This window comes from Apostichopus japonicus, chromosome 17, assembly GCF_037975245.1.
Source record: "Apostichopus japonicus isolate 1M-3 chromosome 17, ASM3797524v1, whole genome shotgun sequence".
Classification (NCBI taxonomy): domain Eukaryota; kingdom Metazoa; phylum Echinodermata; class Holothuroidea; order Aspidochirotida; family Stichopodidae; genus Apostichopus; species Apostichopus japonicus.
Window position 1 is genome coordinate 32140188 of NC_092577.1, and position 21828 is coordinate 32162015.

Below are 21828 nucleotides of genomic sequence, written 5' to 3' on the forward strand. Positions count from 1 at the left end.
CGTATTAAGAATAGACTTGGGGTAGTATGAAGTTGAAGGAGAGATTTTGCAGCGAATAGCATTCATTCAAATAAACATTGCAAGTCAGCTAATCGATACCGTTAACTCTAAATTAACCTCAATTCGAACTCGTTCACTTTCTTTCTAACAAAAATGGGACAAATGTCAAGATCTTTTACAACTAGCGAGGATCGAGAACTTGTTTCGACCCGAAAACTCTTCAAACCTTGTCTTCATTAACCTCATTTTCAGCTACCTAGATTTTGTAGCAATACCTCGAAGGACAAGGCACTCAAAAATGTTAATAAAACGACCGAGAGGCTGTATGTCGTAAACAAACCCACAGGGAGAATGCCTAACGTGTTCTGTATGTGTACAACGAAATAACATTTGATACTGAGGCGTCTGAAATATGAAAAAAAAAACGTAATTCGTTCGATCTGAAATTAAGTTAAGTTTGATTTTGTACGAACAGAGAAACTATTGACAAAGATGAGAAAACGTCTTTGTTAATTTCATTTATCAACCATTTCCCCGTCAGTTGAAATTTTACTTCTACAAGTGTAACTTGAACCTTTAATGCAAATAATTGGGTTGAATAAGTGTTTTTGCAGAATTTCGAAACTCGTTGCATTTGTAACAAGGCATACAAGCTTCCGTATGAGACTTATCCGACCCTTTATCAGTTGTATTGATTGGCATGTAAGGTACACTAGGCGCACGTTTTCTCATTTCCACGAATTGATTAGGCAGACTGTCAGCTTTTTGCACCATCCGTGCGATAAGAGACATGACGTAGCGTTAATACGAAACAAAGCAGTATAGCTACATGACAAAAGAAACAATGAAAGTAACCAGCGCCGTTTTACGCTAATAACCTTCAATAACAAGATATGTATTTCCTCTGATATATGCTATACCGTCACAAAATAGAAAAGATTAGAAACGATTCCAAAATTCCATCGATTCCACAACACAATGTAGCTATGCTACATACACTATGTGTAAGAATTTAGGGAGTAAGGACAGTCTACTGTATAGTTGTGTGTATACCAGAAGTAATATCTTGGACAATCCTATATCACGTCATCTTGCCATGACAGATTTCGTTTTAAGGACAGAGGCCAGCTGTGAAACTCAACACCGTGAATACAGGATAGAAATCTCAACAGATGTAATTGGTCGAGTCGACCTGTCAAACGAACTCCCAAGACAGTCGTGGTCACAATCACAAACAACACTTCAATATGAACCGGGAGTAATACTTCACACCCGTGCATATATCGCGGCTGTATCTATATATATACGTGATATAATTATACAAAGAAACAATTTCTGAACATATTACGTCAGTTGGAAAGGTCAAGGAAAAAACTCGGAAGGTATATTTCATGTCTCTAATGAAAAAAACACTTTCCATGAGAAACGAATACATATTTAACAAGTTTATATATAGAATATACTTGTTACATATGTATTCATTTCTCATGGAAAGTGTTTTTTCCTTTTAATAGACATGAAATATTCCTTCCGAGTTTTCCTTGACCTTTTCAACCGACGTAATATGTTCAGATACTGAAAATCCTTTGATGTATACTAAAAGCATTGTTTCTGACTTGTTACATATATGTATTAATTTCTGATGGATAATAAATGCATCCTAATATTCTTATCTATGTCGTGTTTTGCGATCATGAATAATGGAAACATGGCTTAGAAACACTTTATTTATTGTTTTCCCATTTATTAAAACTTTAACCAACAAACTGCCATGAGCTATCGAGAAATTTCTTCTTTTTGTCTTCTTTTTGATACTTTATTATTTAAATAAAATAGCTAACTCTAGCAAGTCAGACACAATACTTTTAGATTATTTTTCAAGTATTTTGATAGCATATGATTCATAATGCTTTACAACTGTACCTATTATTCCGAAGCTGTCATAGCATTCTATAGTTCTGTATTTGAGGTCCCAGTTATTTAAAGTAATGTTTTCTGCTCTAGGCAAAGTTTATGTCCAAAAGGTCTGCAGGGAATTTAAATTATACTGCAAGTTTTGCAAGAATAATTGAACCTCCAGAAACTGAGGCACCTGAATCATAACATCCTATGTATATCTTATGATCGGCATACAACAGCTTATGCTATCACGACACAGCCCTCTGACTTAATTCAGACAGTTATATTATATGACTATGCTCATCTTCAGTGGACCAATCCACAGAAAACAGTGCTAGGATATACAAGTTTCACACCTTCCCTAGTCATAGATGGATGTTCGTCAAACTCCCAAGATGCATTCGAGGAAAACACACGATCAGCCTCAGGTTGACCACGGGGAGGGAAGAAAGTGGAGAGAAGATAGAGCTAGCTTGAAGGTGTATAGTGTATTCCATAAATCGATTTTGGTCTTGAAGGAAATCCGTCAGCATTATTAATAAGGGTAAGGAGACGCGTATAGCTATACATCAGTGGTCACAAACAAAGCCGAAGGGATTCGTTTTCCTGTTTGTTTTTGGTTTTGAATTTTTCACGTTTCTTTCGTATAAGACTGTACGTATAAACAACATGGAGAAGTGGATAATTGTCGCTGCCAAATGATCAATCGTAGCCTGTACATACTAATAACAATCATCATCATCATCATCATCATCATCATCATCATCATCATCATCATCATCATCATCATCATCATCATCATCATCATCATCATCATCATCATCATCATCATCATCATCATCATCATCATCATCATAATAATAACAATAATACTAATATAAACATAGCATACTATATGCACATAACTTTGGAGCTACCAGAGAGGATGGATATTCTTAAAGAAGAAGGACTAAATAGAGATTTATCCGACAATTAAAACGTTTAGTGACATTGCATTGAATGAAATATCCGTACTGTACGTTAGTTTCCTTACTTTCAACGTAACTCCAATTGTTCGACAGTAAGCCAGAATAAAGTTTATGTGTCCATTCAATCACAAAATCCTCCAAATTAATTTCTCAATCCTCAGTCGAATATTTATTTTATATTTATATTTTTAATATTTATAATATTTATAATATTTATATTAATCCTATACCAAGCTGAGTCGTTAATGCCTGTATATCAATCTTACAAATCAATGCATATTCATAAGATAAAGAAAACAGACTGCTTGAAACACAAAGGAATGTTCTAACCTATTCCAACTTATGTTAATATCCCATCACTTGATATATTTTTTTTATGTTTTCATAACCGTAACAACTATAGCTTTCAAGGGCGTAGGAACCGGGGGGCTGGGGGGCGCCAGCCCCCCCCCCCGGTGAAAAATGTGGAGGGGCGGAAGTATCATTCCGCCCCCCGCTTCGCAGGTCAGAAAACCCCTTTTTATTTCCAAATGAGAAAAAAATCTCATTTGGAGCACCAAATTGCATCTAAGGCCAGGTGCAAATGCAAAATTATATACAAAATGGAGTGGGTGGGTTGAAGTGTGCTATATTGCACCAAATTGCATCTGAGGCCACCTGGAAATGCAAAAAAAATCCAAAGGGGAGGGGGACACCCCCTCCACTTAGACCCCTCCCCCAGGCCGGCCATCAGTCTTCAGCCCCCCCCCCACTCAAAAGTACCTTCCTACGCCACTGATAGCTTTACAAATAAATGTATATCAAACTTGCCATATTTGATATCCAGTCAATCGTTTAATTTCATGGAAATGAAGGTACTAAGACCATCGAGATAAAAACAGACATTTTACATACAGTATCCATTGATTGATTGATTTTTTCCGGCAAATCAAACACCAGCAAGATCAGCAAGTTCTTTGTCGATTTATTGACTACAATATTGATCTCAGGGACGGAAACTATTTTGACCATGTATATACATCGAAAGAAATGGCAACCGTTCTTCAACGATTCAAATATTTTTCACTTCTCTGTCTTTAAAAGAACAAAACATAACCAGCCACCGTGCTTAAGCCTTTGAAAGGAGGGCAGTTTTGCAAACTATGTTTTTTTTCTCTTCGCGTATATTATTGTCATAACCAAGGCACAGTTATTCAAATTTACGATCAATCGTTACCACTATGTTGCTTAACATTATATTCTAACGACTGAAAGAGTATGGTTGATTAAGTTCATTAGCCAAAAACAAAAATTGTAGGCAACTCATACAATTCATTACTTCTAGAAATTTCCGTTGTCCCTGGATGCGTATTCATATAACAAAATGCTTTGGAGTGATTGGGTACTGCAGTACTTCATACTATTCTGGGGTTATCGAAAGAGCAGTTGTGAGAAGCTAATGTCACTTTGGAAAACTAGTCCATGACTTATTGAGAGGCCAAATTATTCGAAAACTGTCTTTGCAGCATTTACCAAGTAGTTTTCAATTTATACAAATGTAGTCTGAAGAGGCAGTTTATCAGGTAAAGTGCAAGAACCGTACATGTCTCTGGCCAAAATCAGCTAAAACGACAATCCATGTGTATATACCGTAGTCATCTGTTAACCCGTATTCGAATTTACTGATGAGTCTGGAAGAACAGAATCGGCTCCCCTCTAAATGACCCAGTGGTATAAAAGTGATTGGTATGACTCAGTCAATCAGTTGACTGGGATGAATAACTTGGTAGGAAATCATATTCTAAAGGAGGTTACAAAGGGGTAAAATAAATATGATCGGTTGAGTTAAGTCGAGTTGAGTTAATTGCAGGGCATGAGAAATCTGATTATTTCATTGGATAGTTATTCGTTACAAACATCAAGATAGATTTTTGTTTTAAGTTTATGGTCTAGCCCTTTCTGCAGCCAATTTAGCTAAGAAGCTGAAAGTAAAAGATGCATAATGAGTACAGTGTCTTCGAAGATGGACACAGAACTATCTTCTTGTTTAATAGTACTAAAAACTGCTGAAATTGCCATAAATAATTTCTAAAGCCTCAACAGATGCCTACTTTTCTTAATTTCCGAGCCCTTAAAAAGGTACTTTATCTAATGAGTACAGGCACTATTGTATTGTCACTAACCGTCAGTACACGATTTGAAATTCGTTGCTCACGTAAAGATCATCCTTCCTACCACGCAACTGTAATTATTGGACAAGCCTAACTTGGTGGTCATTCTTATAATGCAATTCAAGTCATGTCCGTAGGCAACCCGTACACCCCCCCCCCTCCCCACCCTCCCCACCCTCCCACCGGTTATTAATTAAAAATTTCTACATCCTTGCTCATCTTGAGTATTCTCACCATTTAACAAAAGTTGTATCGTTATTATTTTAAATTTCTTCCAAATACTGTTTTTATTTTTCATAATTCGGGGTGGGGTGGGGGTGGGGGTGATGTGTCCATATATAGGAACTTGGAACACACTCACTGCATGAAACAGTGGGTACATGCAGAGTCAGCCATAACCGTTCGTATAAAGGTGCTTCCATCATACAGATATTTACTTAAACATGCAACAGACGTTTCATGTTGTGGTTTTGTTTTCAATTATAACATGTCAGTTAAAATTTTCTAATATTCAAATTCACCTTTTTTTATTCCTTTTTTTTTCTTCATTTTTCTGTGTTCTCATTAAATCGAACTCATTCATGTAGTTTTAATTGAACTGTTTATATCATGGATTAAACTATTTTCTAGGTATCTTTACTACATATAGTTGCGGCAAGAGAGAAGGTTAATATAATAATTTCCGATCCATGCTATTAAATGTTCTTCATTTTATTCCACTCCAACACCCCCCCCCCCTCCGTTTTTTTGCCCTTTTATCCAATATAAATGTGAGATACAATTACCATACACCTAATTTGTTTGCTTTCACTCACATGTTCTAGTAGGTTTCCTATATAGGTATCAGTCCTGTGTCGTCACACATCACATGGAATCAATAAATCGTTGCCATACGAGCATATATGGTTTTCATTCATTTTTACCTTGGAAAGTAAACAATGGTCACAAACGGATGTGTTTCGCGTGCCATGAATCAGCGCTATAACACATAATGATACTCACTGGTATGTTTTAATATCAGAAGGTAAAGAAAACGATGGATATACTTTCATATCATATTGTATATATATATATATATATATATATATATATATATATATATATATATATATATATATGTATATGTATATATGCTTTGAAGCACGGTAAGGGAGGACAGTATAGAGTGGTAATAACATTAGGAAATTGTCCCAACTGGTTGATTGTGGTTGGGGATGAGGTAAGGCAATGGTATGGGTTGGGGAGGAGCAATCTTGTGTAAATGACCTTTTAAATGTATAGTTTGCACGGTATAGTTTGCACACACTCTTAGTACCATACATAATAATGTTCAAAGCTTCTTAAGAGACAAGACATGTGTTGCCCTGCAGTCTTTATATGTAAAAATAAGAAAAAAACATAATTTGTTACTCTCAAGAATTCATTGGTTGAAATCGCTAAGCATGCATTGTATAGGGCAAACGAGGTGATATGAACTACTGATTAATTACTGCAATAATCTGTGTACTGCAGACAGTAATGTCGTTTGATTCCATAACCGTACAATTGAAAAATGCACCTCATCAGTTATAACCCGCATATCTTCATGTTTCCATTGACAAAATACTAGTGTGAAGTTTTTCCTCGCCTTACTACTGAAATATACTTACAGTATACGCATGCAGCAAGGTTACATAGTCAGCACGTACTTGTAGACTTAGTACACACATATAGCTGCAACATAGCACACTTGCTATTACACATATTACGTACTCACAGCTCGTTCCATTTGACAGCTTTTAATCATAAAATAATTGTATGCGAAAATCCACGTGCCAAACCTGAAGCGTATAACAACAGTATTGACTGAAACAGTCCCGGTCAATAGTAAATCCTTACACATTGTTGCTGACAGAATGCATGCATGGTTGGACTGAAAAAGCCAGTGGCTTGAATAATGGAGATTTTTATTTTACGCAAATAATTCGCTTAATTGGCTAGGGGGATGTATGAAACCATTTGTGATTAGCTTAATATCCGCCATGTGCGATTCATCAGGAGATTTATTGCATACACTCACGGTATGCTAAAGCTATAGGTTCAAGCGTGTAAATGGCATAATTTTAGGAATTTTGAAGTGGCTAGCTGTTTGAATCGCATATTTTGTGTAGTAGTACATCATCAGGACAGGTAGCTGGAAGAGCGTTTGGGTAAAAAAAAAACCAAAGGACATTAACTTCATGCTGTCGAAGGATACCAAGACGCACACTACACTTTTGTAAGCGAACTGTACCGTACAATGTATGACGTCATAAATGGTATGTTACATCGAGGTGAAGGTCATCATATAGCAATAAAGAAGAATTGATGAACGTTTGCTAAAGTGACATATTATAGGATATTGTAAAGGGTTAAGTCAACCAATGTTAGTATCGTTTGATAGTCTGATAGTTCTGTTGTATCAATAGCTAACCATTTGTGGTCATTCGCCAAAAAAAAATGGGAAGCAAAATATATCACCTTTGTGGTTACAGAAAAATGGAACATTTGCAATGGCAAATTAAAAAACAAATCCACTATCTGCATGACTGATAACTTGATCTTTTGGCGACATAGAGTACAGCCCTATAATCTGGCAGTATTAAATCCGAGAATATTATTTGTGGTAAAGCATAGCAAAATGATATACAATATTGTTGTGTAAAAGGAAGAGGGCCTGACGTTTCGATCCTAGCAGGATCTTCCTCAGAAGCTGAATACAAATATTGTTGTAAGAATCTCCATATATGGCATTTCTCAGTGTGTTACGAGAAACGAAGTTCGTATTTCACAATTTGATATGCAAAACGTAAACAGTCATTCCTGTTTTCCTATCCCTTCCTTTATCCATTCCTTTACAAAAGTTAAAAAACGATTATCTCATATAATCTGAACTACTTTTGTGACCTTTTGAAACAGTGAGCAAAATCATGTACTTCCGTCTCCTTCACCTTAGCAACGCAATTATAGATATGTAACCCGTTTTCCAACTGACGCAGTTACCCAACTGGTGATGCAAAAATAGGCCTAACGGTGTATATACCTAAAGTGTTAGCCACAGGTATAAACCACATTACACACTATTAATATCTTTCGTAATAGTATCTTTCTGACTTTCTCTTATTCCTATCTCGGTTATCTTTCCGTCATCAATGAACATCGCCGTGGCTGTTTCTTTTACATATCCCCTATAGTGATATTACAAAGTTGCAAAACAAAATCATTAATAAATATACGGCCACAAATGACGTTAATGAAGTTCGTTCAACCATGGAACATGCTGTATATGGCCTTCACATTCAACCATTATTTAATTACAACTTCCTAATTGCTACTACGATCGGCGCGCAATGATAAATTTTTTGAAAGATCACAAGAAATTGTTCTTACCTCGAGTTTAGTCTTCTCAAGGTCACGTCTGAGGTCTTTTCTGGCGCTTTCTGAATCCAGCAGACGGTTCCTTAGCAACTGATTATCCTCTTCTGTTCTAGCCCTCTTCTCTTCAATCATCTCCAATTCTTGATGCAGTCTCACAGAGACATCTTTAGCTACCTTCAGTTGTTGTTTCAGATTTGCAATCTCTTTCTCCATCGCTTTATCTTCTTCATCAGATGTACCTGCATTGGAGGATGCAGAGGCCTTTTCACTCCCAGATTGATTGGCATCCCCTGATACGCCGCCATCACTTGTGGTCGATTGTATCGAAACAGGTGTTTCTAAAACAATTCTTAATTTAGCCTCTAATTCTGCCTTATCTTGTTCCACCTGTTCTAACTTCCTATCCGATTTTCTAAGCCTATACTGTAAGATACGACATTCTTTGGTAACTTGATCTAGATCATGTTTTAAATCACGGAATTCCTCTAAATCACCTTCCCTCACCCTATCCGATGCTTCTTCTAACTCAAGCTTCAGGTCATCAATCTCCTCTTTCAATTCTTCAATTTCTTCTCTCGCATCCACAAGATTAATCTCAGTTTCGCGCAAACGAAATTGCAATTCTCCAACGACATCATTAGCATCTCGAGATTTTAATTCTTCCAAAAAATCTTTGGCTTCCTCACTTTGAGATGATCTTCTCTGTTTTAATTCCTGATACTTCTCCTCCCACGAAGCTGCCTCTCTTCGCAAGGCTTCGATAACCGTCATCAAATCATTTTCAGTAGCCATGGGTTCACCCTGACCACCACGAAGTTTTCGTTTCTCCTTTGAATCAGACGCCATCTTGGATTTAGCTACATCTTCTTCTACCTTTGATCCATCAGAGACAGGTGGCCGAAAACTACTCTCCGATGTTTCACGAATTTCTGGTGAGGGAATACACTCGTTTATTCCAAGTGAAATCCTATCCACATCGCTGCTGTCGTTATTTGCAACACGCGCACTCGTAGTAAACGATGCAATGCCAGTACTGTATAAGAAGCTGCCTAACTCGGTACTGTATGGAGCTTCGCTGTCATAATGCGCGTCGGCGGACTCATGGTTTGTCACAACTCCAGATGCGGGCGTTATACCATTATTTCCAAACCGCCGAGTTCTCTCGTCTCCTATTCCGACTGCTAATAAGCTGCCGTTGTAGCCAGCAAGCCCTGTTAGTTCTCTATCGTGTAACGTATCGTCTTTCTGCACTAATATATCGTCATTAAGACCATTGAAATTTAATTTATTCCCGTCAGCGCGGCAAACGTGCTGATTCGCAATCGCACTGTCGTCTGCTTCTTGAGAAGAAAGCTGCAGACTATCCATGCTACGAGAGTGTTGGAGAGGCGCACTTTGGAAATCGTCGTCCGGATTTTCGGTTTGATTTTCTGCATTTTTGAAGGTTTGCTCAAGTTCGTAGAGAATTGATTCCAAAGAACGATTAACAGTTTTAGATTTTAATAGTGCGAGCGATTCTACGTCAAACGTTTGCCGCGAAGAATATGAAGGCGAGTTATTCAAGGTGGGACTGTCGGCGGTGGAGGAACGTTCCCCACCACTAGGGGTACCTGGGGTTGGTTCCTCCAGTGAATCGGTGAGAAATGCCGACAAATCATTGTAAGTAGTATACAAGGACGAATCTAAAGATCTAGATTGAAAGGTATTAGCCAAGTCCGCTTCCATGGAACGCCGTTGGTAATCTATACTATCATCGTCATCGGCTAATTTTTCCCTTGAACTAAACGCAATTCCTTCGTCTTCGTTCTTGTTAGAGACGTGGAAACGCTCCAATTTCTCCTCCGATTTTACAGGGGTGCACGTAAACAGATCCATTTGAGAAATGTCGAGTTTATCAGACCTTGCCAAGATGATTGCATCCCGATCTCATGGGGGAGGTAACGAGATCTGAGTTCATGCTCTTTGCTATGAATTGCGGTCACACAAATCCAGAATTCCTGCAGCGAGGGAGCGAGCCAGGAAGAACGAGGGAGCCTAGGATATTTTAGTCGATGCAGTTTACCCGCCTAATGACTTCGGGTTATCGCGAGTATCATTCATTATACGGCTTGTTTTCCTGATACAATCTACAACACACATACTCACACGCACTCACAAACGCAGTCATGTTGTTCCATGAAAATACTGTATGATAAATAGATATTCACTTCAAATGTCGCTGTGTCACACTGCGAGAGAGAGATAGCAAGGCAAAGAGAGAGAGAGTTTGGCGGTGATTAAACGGATGATAATATGAGTGATAGGCTATAGAGCGTATTCTTAGCATTGGTTTGCTGTTCATTCAGGATACACGCAGCTTGATATTTTCAACACCCTCTTCCATATAAAGAGGATGTAGATGACAGTTGATGACCGTTCATTAAGAAACCTTGCAAGCTTCCAATCCGGACTAGCGGTAGCTTTAGCAACACCGGAGAATCCGATGTAATTCCGCAATTTAATTATCTCATTCACGTGACGTCACTACACCCGCGAACTTAAAAAAAAACAGAATGTTGATGTATTTGCTAAAAGACCTACATGCGCGTTTGAGGTTGTTTATGCCATGAGCACAGTCTCCATCGTTACGAGTAGAAAGAGAAAACCCTTCGGGAGATCTGTGAAGTAAAAGCAAACATTATCGTCACATTGATCGTCTGTATACATGTTTGGACATCATCGGTCAAAGTTCTAACTTTTTTTTTTTTTTTTTTTTTTACATTTTCAGAGAAACGAAACGAGACTGAAATACGTCATACAAACGTTGGAAGAGCGATAGATGTTAAGTTTGATAAATTTGATATCAGATTCCAATTGAGAAATTGCATCGATAACATGATTTATTCTTTGTATAGAGGCACGCTAAGGGGCTGAAGGAGAACACCAGAAGCAAAGAATAAAACCGTCATCTGATCATTTTTCACGACAATTTGACGGGGAATTCAAACTGATGCAATTCACGAATCAACAATCCATCCAATCACTCAAAGGTTGCTTAGATTGAAAGGAATCCTTAATTTAAAGAAAGGATTTGTTGTACGTCTGCATTATAGGCCTATATGAATCACTTCTGTACTATACTCACCGAACGTACTACCAACATACATGTGCGTTATTGAAACGTTAGCAGCTTAACTGTGGACGTTATCACTTCATAAACACTTTTTGGCGACAACTATGTAACATTTTCAACACGTTGCTTCTCACTTGTAAATATGTCCTTCGTGTTTTAATTTATCCAAATAGATATTACGGCCTTGTAAAAAAAAATTAAAAAAATTACCGCCCTATGTATGAAAAATGCATACGATGCATATAGCCTAAGTCAAGAACACTAAGATATAATGTAACGTAGAAAAACACAGTGCAGGAAATCCAAATGATTTGAAGAAGGCAAAATACTGTATAGTAAAAATGGCCAAAAAAAACAAGAAACGTGCGATTCAACGTTTCTCCAATACATGAAAGAATTCTTATGGTTCTGCTCTCAATATATACGTGGTGGCTCGTGCATGATTGCTAGCGTGCTTGCTTGGAAACGTGCATGGTAACAATGTGATTGTATACATTAGAATCTGCACTTTAGTCACTATACCGACTAGACCTGTCAAGATTTATGCATTTCAATACAATAATTAATCACAATATACCATCCGCGCGGTAAAAGCAGCAGAATATATACGTCTATACAGCTTAAGAGTGTTATATGCCACAGCCTCCCACTCAATGTTGTATTCATGCAGATAAATTGATTCCGTTTTGAGGGGGGAAGTTTTGTATAGGGTATATACATTATGAAGAGTATATGTGATTAAAGGTATATACATATTAACTTTGACGATGTAAAACATTAACAGGAAAGTGTTGACTCTCGTTTAAAGGACGAATGTTTTAGGCCACCAGGTTTATTTCTCTTATCATGACATTTTGAGCAGAATTTGTAGTCTTGATATATTGCCATATTTCATTAGAAATGAAGAATTCGAGTGCTAGTTCTTTTTTCTATAACTATAGGCTTTTCTGATTTCCAAGACACTCAGCTCTAAAAGCTACTCTGGAAGGCTCCTTGATTACGTTGATGATGACGTCGACTCCTCAATACATTCTATAAATGTTAATGTTACTCCATTATTATACCTTGCAACCAAAACATATTCTTTTTACTTCAAATGAAACAACATATCACTCTTGTAAACATTATTAGCGTGTTTAAATTTCCCATACAGTGTAAACATGTTTCTATTTTTCCCTTTCACTCATTACATAAAAAAAAATTCTGTAAGAGCATCTAAAATTTTAGCGGCCTCATTTTGACTGAAAATTGTTACCTTGAAAATATGAAAAGACAAACAAAAAGAAAGTAACCAAGTTTCAGATCAGTATGACGTCATTATGACGTCACGATTAACCAAAATGACAGCTTTCCTCCCAGTCAGTTCAATGATGCAACATTTTTTTTAGCTTTTTGGGGGTGTTGTTCATCAGACACATCTCTGTAATGTCAAGCAGGATACAATAATTAGCTATAAGTCACCATGAAGGTTCTCAGATATAAAATCAAGTTAATCAACGTTTCAGAGGAAAACAGCGAATTCTCCAAAGCTAAAATGCGAAACATGTTTTTCGTTTCAACTCAATAGTTTCAGAAACCAGAAAGGCGTATCTTATAAGACTTTTGACTGTTTGCAAAGTTTCTTTAGGGGGATTTGCTTTGCCTTAGTCCCTAACAAAGCGTACACTCATATACACTATAGGTACTGTACGTTCCTCCCCACCGGCCGTTCCTTTACCATGTTGTGTATTTACAGAGGGAGGGAGGTTACCCTAAGGAACGTCATCTTGTTCTCGGCGTGGGAAGGTCGTAAAAGACTCGGAATTCACAAATGAGAATCGACCAAGAGGTTACATTCTTACCGTCCTAGCTTTGTTCTGAAGTATGCATTAATGCAATATAACTAATCTCAACAGTATAGATGCATACACATAACCGCTCTTTGATTTAACGCAGAGTGTCCTACACGACACTCTCAAAAATCATATAGAAAATTATCATTAAAAAAGTCGATACCGGAGCAAAAGGCTGAAAACTGCCACCCAAAATTCCTGCAAAAGCTACTTTTTATTCCAAATTGTAAACGTTTGACATTAGTTTCACATTTTGGGGGAAATTACCTTTGAATATGTCCATTAATTTTGAAGAGGTTTCCTGTGCTTATTCGGAGCACTGGTATATTAATTGCATTGACGTCATATATTCTCATATATAAATATTTATTCATATATATATATATAAATGGTTATTCATATATATAAATATTTATTCAAATATATATGGTTATTCATATATATGAATTTTTATTCATATATATAAATATTTATTCATATATATAAAACAACGATATTTTGTCATTAGGATTCATTTTTTATTTTCTCTTTGTTTCTCTTTTGTTTCATCGTTTCAAGCTACTGTACAGAATGTTTACACTGAAGTCAAAATTCTTCATTAGGTCTAACGTCATCAAGTTATGAGCTTCAATATGTAGTATGCAGCAATATAAATACCATCTCCAATTGAGGAAATAAACGTTGTAATAGACAGAGATAAACAGTTTAAATATTCATGTTAGACTTGTTCAAGTCATCAGCCTTGTGTGTGAAGGAACAATACATCTGTGATATCTCCCAAATGGAATATTATTTCCCTTTTACTGTTTTGGAAACTTGTTCACATCACAGTTACCTAGCTCTATCACATAGACCAAATGATGACGGTTGGTTTTTGTCTTAGACCGATCGATGGTATTAAGTTTGTAGTCTGTAATGACACATTGAGACATAAATTACTAATGGTCTGTTACTTTTAACTAATGAAAATTATGGATTTTTTTTTTTAACCTGAATTGTCTTTCCCGAAAGATAAACACTTCATTAGCCCTGCAAATTCGACATCGTTTCCTACCGTGTATAATTGTAGATTGTAATTAGTATGCACTCGACCCCCACAGACATAACCCGCCTAAATTAGCGCAGTACAGCAGATACTGCATAACATCAGTGTAATTTCCTGTAAGCATTCGCAACGGCTCAGTGTACTACTTTAAACGAAACAAGTTATTTGTATTCGTTCTTGAGCAAACAGAAACGCCACTTTGTCCACATATACGGTTCCATTGTGCTATGTTTAGTGTAAGACCCACAAACACGCGTGTATAAAATATATAGATAGGCTATATATGCAGTTGTAAAAATTGTTTGCTCTGTTAATATTACGTCTACACGGAGACATACATGTCGTTGTCAATACCGACTAATCAGCGCTCAAATTTTTAGATCATTGATATAAACGATGATAAATGGATTCGTGCAACCGTTAATAACTGTTGCCATTCATGCACCGCCTAACATTAAACTTGACGTAGGCTAGGAGCTGGGCCTGTAGATCAGTACTATTACAACGAATAGTAATTCTTGTTTAGTCTAATGTAGCTAGGTTGAAAGTTTCTGTATGGTGAGCATAGTATTTGGCTTGTCTATATGATAAAGATTTGGCTGCGGTGAGCCGAGAGAGAGAGATAGATAGATAGAACCGTTAGAAGGCTTACTCATAACAAAAGTAACTTGGTGACCTTGTGCTATTGATGCTACGTGCGTTTAGGTGCACCCTCGGGCTCAGCTCAAATATGTTGTTTGCTTAGAAAAGTAATCAACTTTGAAATACAATTGACGTGACATATGCAGTCCAATATCAAGCCTAACAAACATGTGTATGCTAAGACGGCTTACTTGCATGGATAGGATATAATATAGGCTATGGCTCATGATCGCTATGACTGAAATTCTGCTGCACCTGTCGTTAGCCTCTTTTCTGTTAACAAGAACCTATACTATACTGTACAACTTATACTACATGTAACAACGTAAACTCCAAGTTTCATATCACATCATTGGGCTCTATACTAACTTACCATATATTGAAGGTGGCGCCAACTCTGATCAACAATCGAGAATGAATATAATAATGATGCAGCGTATGGCCTTCGGGGAACCTATATAACGTCCACACGAAAACCTTGAAATCACGGTCGGAGGTTCTTCAAGGGTTAATCCAGAAAAGTTTTCTATCCCTCAAAAACTTCCACAATAAATCCTCCGTTAGCTGTATGTACCATAGATTACTATAGCCTATGTAGGCTATATAGTGTTCAATTCGAGGGCATGGATCAAGCCTGTTTGTAATCCCTATAACAACTATATATCCGGTTAGGTATACGATAAAATTTCAATATGGACTAAATTTCATTAGTCCCACAATATTAATCCATGCATTGTAGCCCATGTGCACAATTCATACATTGAATAGTGTTTAGAGTAGACCAAATCTATATCGATCCCTTCGCTGGATAAATTGGAATCACTTCTATACCTCTCGTGCAGGAGTGATGACAATATTCAGTTCGATGCCTATAACTCTTCGGGTGCTTTCAACTAATTGCATCGAAATTTCTTTCGCCCCCAGCACAGTTATATCTGAACTCCATGATTTCATTTAAGCGATTTCCGTTGAAGACATATATATGAAGCCAGAGGATGTGGTTGAGCCGTTGAGACAAGTTCTATCTATCTCTCTCTCGATACGAGTATCCACGTTTCTACATACGCATGCTTATTCCACACGACGGTTGACCTAGGCGATGATCATCAAGCCGGCTTAATTCGTCCTAGAGATGACTGAATCAAATTTCATTCCTGAAGGACAAGACTGTAGATCACCTTTTTACTGCGATCCCCTGTTTACAGACCGCTCTGCCTAGTTATTCTTTCGTGGCCTGTGAAAATCACATAACTTCTGTATAGTGTTATCGTTAGTCCGTATCAATCCGACTCACGGTACAGGTGCAGTCATAGACTTTTTCACGTATAGCTCTCCACCTCTCTCTCTCTCCAACGGCGGAGTTTTCGTTGCTGAACTGTGTACAAATGCACACTCACGTACACTGTATATACAGACCTACACTTCGTGTTTTGTTCACAGTTCCAATATTCTCAATAAACTCGCCCAGGCTACTACTGCTAGTACTTCTTCCCTAGTCCTGTACACATACCAATCCCCTCATTGTAAACAAGCCTATATCGAGATGAGGGTTACAACATAAGCATGCCTGCGGTATGCACAGCGGACGGCCAAACAAGATCTCTACTCCCACGGGGCCAACTTTTATGGCAGTACAAAGCGCGATATACTTTGTAGGAATGAACTGCAAGTCATATACGTTACGTGGAGGAATGAAGAAGACTTATATTATATGTACGAAAAGTAAAATTGTTTAATAAGTTCATGTATTGTTTCTATTCTGTAGGTTAATGCCTTAAGGGTGTTATGCAGGTTACGTGTATTGATGTGTGTATATCACCAATTGCCCTAAAAAGGCTACAGCAAGTAATAGACCGATGGCCTTCTGTCGATTGTCTTTTTTCCCCCTCTTCTTTTCTTTTTTTTTTTCCTTTTCGTTTTTCCATTCATATTAGGGCAATCTATAGATACACTTCACTGACTGTAGCCATTCTAATCCTGCCAGCATTGTTACTCAACCGAGAAAATTATTGTAGCATTAACCCAATACTCTGCTCTCGCCACCGTTGCCAAACAGATTTTTACAGCTTTATTCAAGCATGACCAAGCAACAGGGACTGAAACGGCGTTGGCTTCCGTACATATATAGGTAACCTATATGATCGGGGTAATAACGTAAGGTCGTAAGTTTATCCTAATTGGTTTCCAAATTGGCTGGTTTATCGAAAAGTGAAAGGAAACATTTTAGTTAGCTCTTTTGTCAACAACATAAAATATACAGTTCACTTATAGCGACCGGGGATGGTGTATATAGTATACAGGTCTGTATAGGATTGAATTGAATGTGATCTGTGCACACTGCCCCAAATCTGCTAGCAAGAACAAAATTGGTCAGTTATTATGCTATAAGTTCTAATTTTATCAACTAATACAGAGAATCGTCAGAGCACCACTTGTTATTTTAACTTGGATTATCTTTTTAACACTTTTTTTCAACAACTAGGTAAAGTTTGGAGGTCAGTAGAATAGGGCTACGGTAGATTTTCAAATCTCGTTTAGTTTAGTTTTGTCTTGTCTTGTCTTGTCTTGTTTGTTTGTTTTGTTTTGTTTTGTTCTGTTCTGTTCTGTTCTGTTCTGTTCTGTTCTGTTCTGTTCTGTTCTGTTCTGTTCTGTTCTGTTCTGTTCTGTTCTGTTTTTATTTTATTTTATTTTATTTTGTTTTGTTTTGTTTTGTTTTATTTTGTTTGTTTGTTCTGTTCTGTTTGATTTGTTTTATTTTATTTTATTTTATTTTGTTTTGCTTTATTATGTTTTGTTTTGTTTTGTTATGTTTGTGTTATTTTTTTTTTCGTTTTTGTTTTGTTTTGTCTTCTTTTGTTTGTTTGTTTTGTTTGTTCTGTTTGTTTTGTTTTGTTTTGTTTTGTCTTGATTTGTTTGTTTCTTTGTTTTGTTTGTTCTGTTTTATTTTGTTTTGTTTTATTTTATTTTATTTCGTTTCTTTTGTTTATTTTGTTTTGTTTTAGCCTATGTTGTTTGTTAGTTCTGTTTTATTTTATTTTGTTTTGTTTTATTCTATTTTGTTTTATTTTGTTTAGTTTCGTTTCGTTTGTTTTGTTATGTATGTGCTATTTTTTTCGTTTTGTTTTGTTTTTATTTTTTTGGGTTTGTTTAGTTATTTTTGTTTTGTTATTTATATTTTAGGTTGTTTGTTTTGTTTTTCGTTTTTTTTTTCGATTTGTTTTGTTTTGTAATACTATCTCCCTGTTCACAGCTTTTCCTCTATGCTGTGTAAATGTCTCTTTATATATACATCAAATTATGACACGAGGAGAAATATCATCCGAATCCAGCCTGACTATCTCCATTGATAAATCCTGGGACAAGTACCCTTCTTCAATTTGCTGTTGACTTTTATCAAGGAAGTTTATCCTTTTACATATGTCAGTCGTATAAGGGAAATTGCCCACCTGCCCAGACAGGCCTCCTGCGTGCAAAGCACTGATCGTTGCTCGGGCAGCATACGGTAATTGGTTTTGACAGATTACCGCACATTGACGAAATAGGCCATATTTCAAAGATTATATTTCTTATTCACAACTTCAAACAACGCTTTCGTCGTTAGGACTATACGTCAAATATATTATGACAATGACACGTGGGCCTTTAACATCACGTTTATGTGTATATACTGGTTCGATGAAGCAGGGGGTTGTATGCTTACTGCATGAAGTAAATTAAGGAACAGGGAGAACTCCATAGAACGTTGGAGGGGTATACACACGCTAATGACCAATCCCTCTCTAGCCATAGGAAATAAAATTAATATAAAAGTCTCAATACGTGTTTGCTGATGAATTTCGGAAAACAAACTTCCGAAGTAGATTTAATGCATGTTTCTTATTCGAAATACACTCTGACCATCAGGTGGGTTTAATGGAAAAAACTGTTGCAATCGTGAGAAAGAAATTTATTGATCTGCAACTCCACTTGTTAGATTTTTGTCCTGGCAGGCCGCTACGCCGCTTAGACCCATAGCATATACTGACAACCACCAGTTCCAGCCCAAAGCTTCATATATGCAAATTAGACAAGACCAAAATACTTCCGCTACGAAAGTCCACATGCGCATTATGACTAACTAGACTAGTTATGAATAATACAGCCAACTATAGCTAATATATGTAATGTCCTACCTGCATGAAACAACGATTACTTTGCTTCTTTATTTTGCAATTTTGTGCACGGTTAGCTCATATACATTTTGTCATACAACTCCATATGCAATGCAGCCCTATATCGAAACGCTTGATATTGTAATTGCGTGCACTAATTAGGCCTATGCAGGTTATACATTATATAGTATCTTCCATAGTGTATGATAAATGACCCTCTTCACATCATTTATCCTCTTTCAGTGGAAGGCAGTCTTTAATGTTTTCATTAACTAATTCACAGGTGGGAACTTTCAACAACAACAACAACAGCAAAACTCCATGTATTGCTGCTGCGCCGCAAAGAGTTTCCTTGAAGTTATAAACTCGTGAACGTGACGAGGCAACAGCGAGGTTAAAACAGCAAGAAATCACGACCCTAGACTTGAACTTGGCTGGCTTATAGCTTGTCTTCGGTGTTATCATAATAAGCCATTGAGGAGTATACAAACATGATACATACGATTTTAACGCGAAGTGCGTAGAGAGAACTTGGCTTGAATGATTTAAACAAATGTCTGACACTTGACAAGTGTCGCAGGGGCTACATCATACGTTACCCTCAGTAATGTTACATAAACATAAAAATCATGTAAACTGCTTAGCGATTCTTTGTAAATTTAAGGTCAAGCAAGTATACAGCACAACATTTCCCAAGTTTTACCATTTTTTTTTGTATTGATTTTAGCATATTTTAAATATAAAATATTTTGGAAATCGTAATATTGCTAGAAAAACATTACTTTCACTTAAATGCTTCTGTTTTCCTTGGACTGTAAACATATCAAGAGTCTAACATTCTGCCTATCCACATCCTTAAAAGTCACATATTATACATGATATTATGACCTCCACCTAAACAATGCATTGAGCTCCTATGCTCGTCAGTGACTGTGGTCCTATCATCCCGAGAGTAAAACTATCATTAAAACAAGCAGCTCTATTCGATAGCATAATATGACAATGTTTCATCTTATTATACACAGTCAAAGCGTAACAATATAAAACCTAATGATTTAGACAATGAGGAGTCAAACTTACCGGTGTCCATCTCACCTATAGAGACGTGTTTCGTAGCCTTTCAAAACGGAAACAGGAAGAAGGAAACTTCGATGAGATTAATATCATAATTAGTCATAGACTGACTTTAGCATATGGTACATATCAAATATACAACATCCAACACATTACTTGGCAATTAAGAGTAGCCTATCATTTAGTAACGTCCCGTCACGCGGTCTGCCACAGATTAGAAAGGAGCGGGTACAATGCTCCGCTTATACCAGCCTATATATACCATCATTATAACACAGGTGCTGCAAGAGACTTTCACAGCATTACCAATGTATATCATAACCAAACATATAACAGCAACCAAAGAAAAACCAACATGGTGCCTAAGTCAGAAATAATTAAATAAAGCTTCCACTGTGATCTTACTATAGGTTTATGTTTCCTCGGAAACACTTGATAAGTGTGTACCGGGAAGCAGGCCTGACGAGTTGGGGTACAGGGTTTCTAATAGGGTGTCCGGGAAAACATGGAGGGGGAGGTAAAATATGAGATTAAGAATATAGTGTTTCCTCATTCTCATATTAAACTCATTCGTTGAGAACGGGCGCACAAGATTCTTTCTAGATTCATCAAGTATAAATGTTTGAGCCCAAAGTTTACACTTTGATGAACATTTTCAGAAGAAATCTGATTACGGGAAAGGTTTGTTTATGAGTCGCCTATAAAACTATTTTACCCTAGGCCATATCCACCACCTTACGCCCTCACCCAGTCCTGACTCCTCCACCAGCAAATCCAATTAATAATTTGTCAATATGTTGCTTTGCTATTTTACCTACTTGATTTATGTAATATCTGCCATCTTTGCTTCTTTTTCTTTCTTTTTTTTTCATAGTGGAAATATTTGGAAATCCAACTATTTAGAAAATATCCTATAGAAACAGAGCATTCATGCACAGCGCCCTCTAAAACACTTCCTTCCTTACTTCAAAACAAAGTTTAGACGATCATTGAAGGATAAGTTTGTTTTGTTGTGTTTTTCTTGGAAAAGGTTATTGTTTCTACGTTGAGTTGTTGAATGTCACCTTCAATACGATCATGAACTTAAATATCTTATAACTATGTTTTCTGTGTGTAAAGTATGAAACGTATCATACATAGATAATATTTCCGAGATACATTTGATTGTAACGTCACAAAATCAGTAGCCTTCAAGTTTCCCTCTTTGTTACACTATTTCGAGAAGCAGGCCTATATCTACAACAACAAAAACGTTTGCTGGTAACGACACTGTTAGAGGGTATTCTAAGTTAATGTGACACTTGAAATGCCTGTCGCAACATTTCATATTAATGTTCATGCTTGGCTCTGGCCAAACCTAATTTCACTTTGACTCATCGGCATGCCCAAAGTGTGTATGGGGGAGGAGGGGGGCATACCCCACCTCTCATCGTCAGTCAGGGATGGTTCAGATGGGGGATCCTTGCATTCAGCCAGGGAAGGATAAGACTACTACGGGTGTTCTTCCACCCCATCCCACCCCTTCCTTTTTCATCCCTCACATAAAGTATTTATTAGCA

The 21828-nt window shown here is 36.9% G+C and overlaps 1 protein-coding gene across 10 annotated transcripts in view; it reads right to left on the reverse strand.

The window, feature by feature from the left end:
• Positions 1-20489, reverse strand: part of LOC139984048 (uncharacterized) — a 99770-nt gene extending 79281 nt beyond the window's left edge. For 5 of the 10 annotated variants that reach the window (XM_071997710.1, XM_071997708.1, XM_071997711.1 and 2 more), the window contains exons 1-2: positions 15418-16538; positions 8426-11070 (exon numbers count right to left, since the gene is read on the reverse strand). In XM_071997710.1, the coding sequence (XP_071853811.1) occupies positions 8426-10288 (1863 nt within the window). In that variant the 5' untranslated portion in view covers positions 10289-11070; positions 15418-16538. Of the gene's footprint in view, positions 1-8425; positions 11071-11537; positions 12242-15417; positions 16542-20275 lie in introns of those variants that run through there. The other 5 variants (XR_011798915.1, XM_071997712.1, XM_071997705.1 and 2 more) reach the window with 4 other exon arrangements.
• Positions 20490-21828: the final 1339 nt, after the last annotated feature.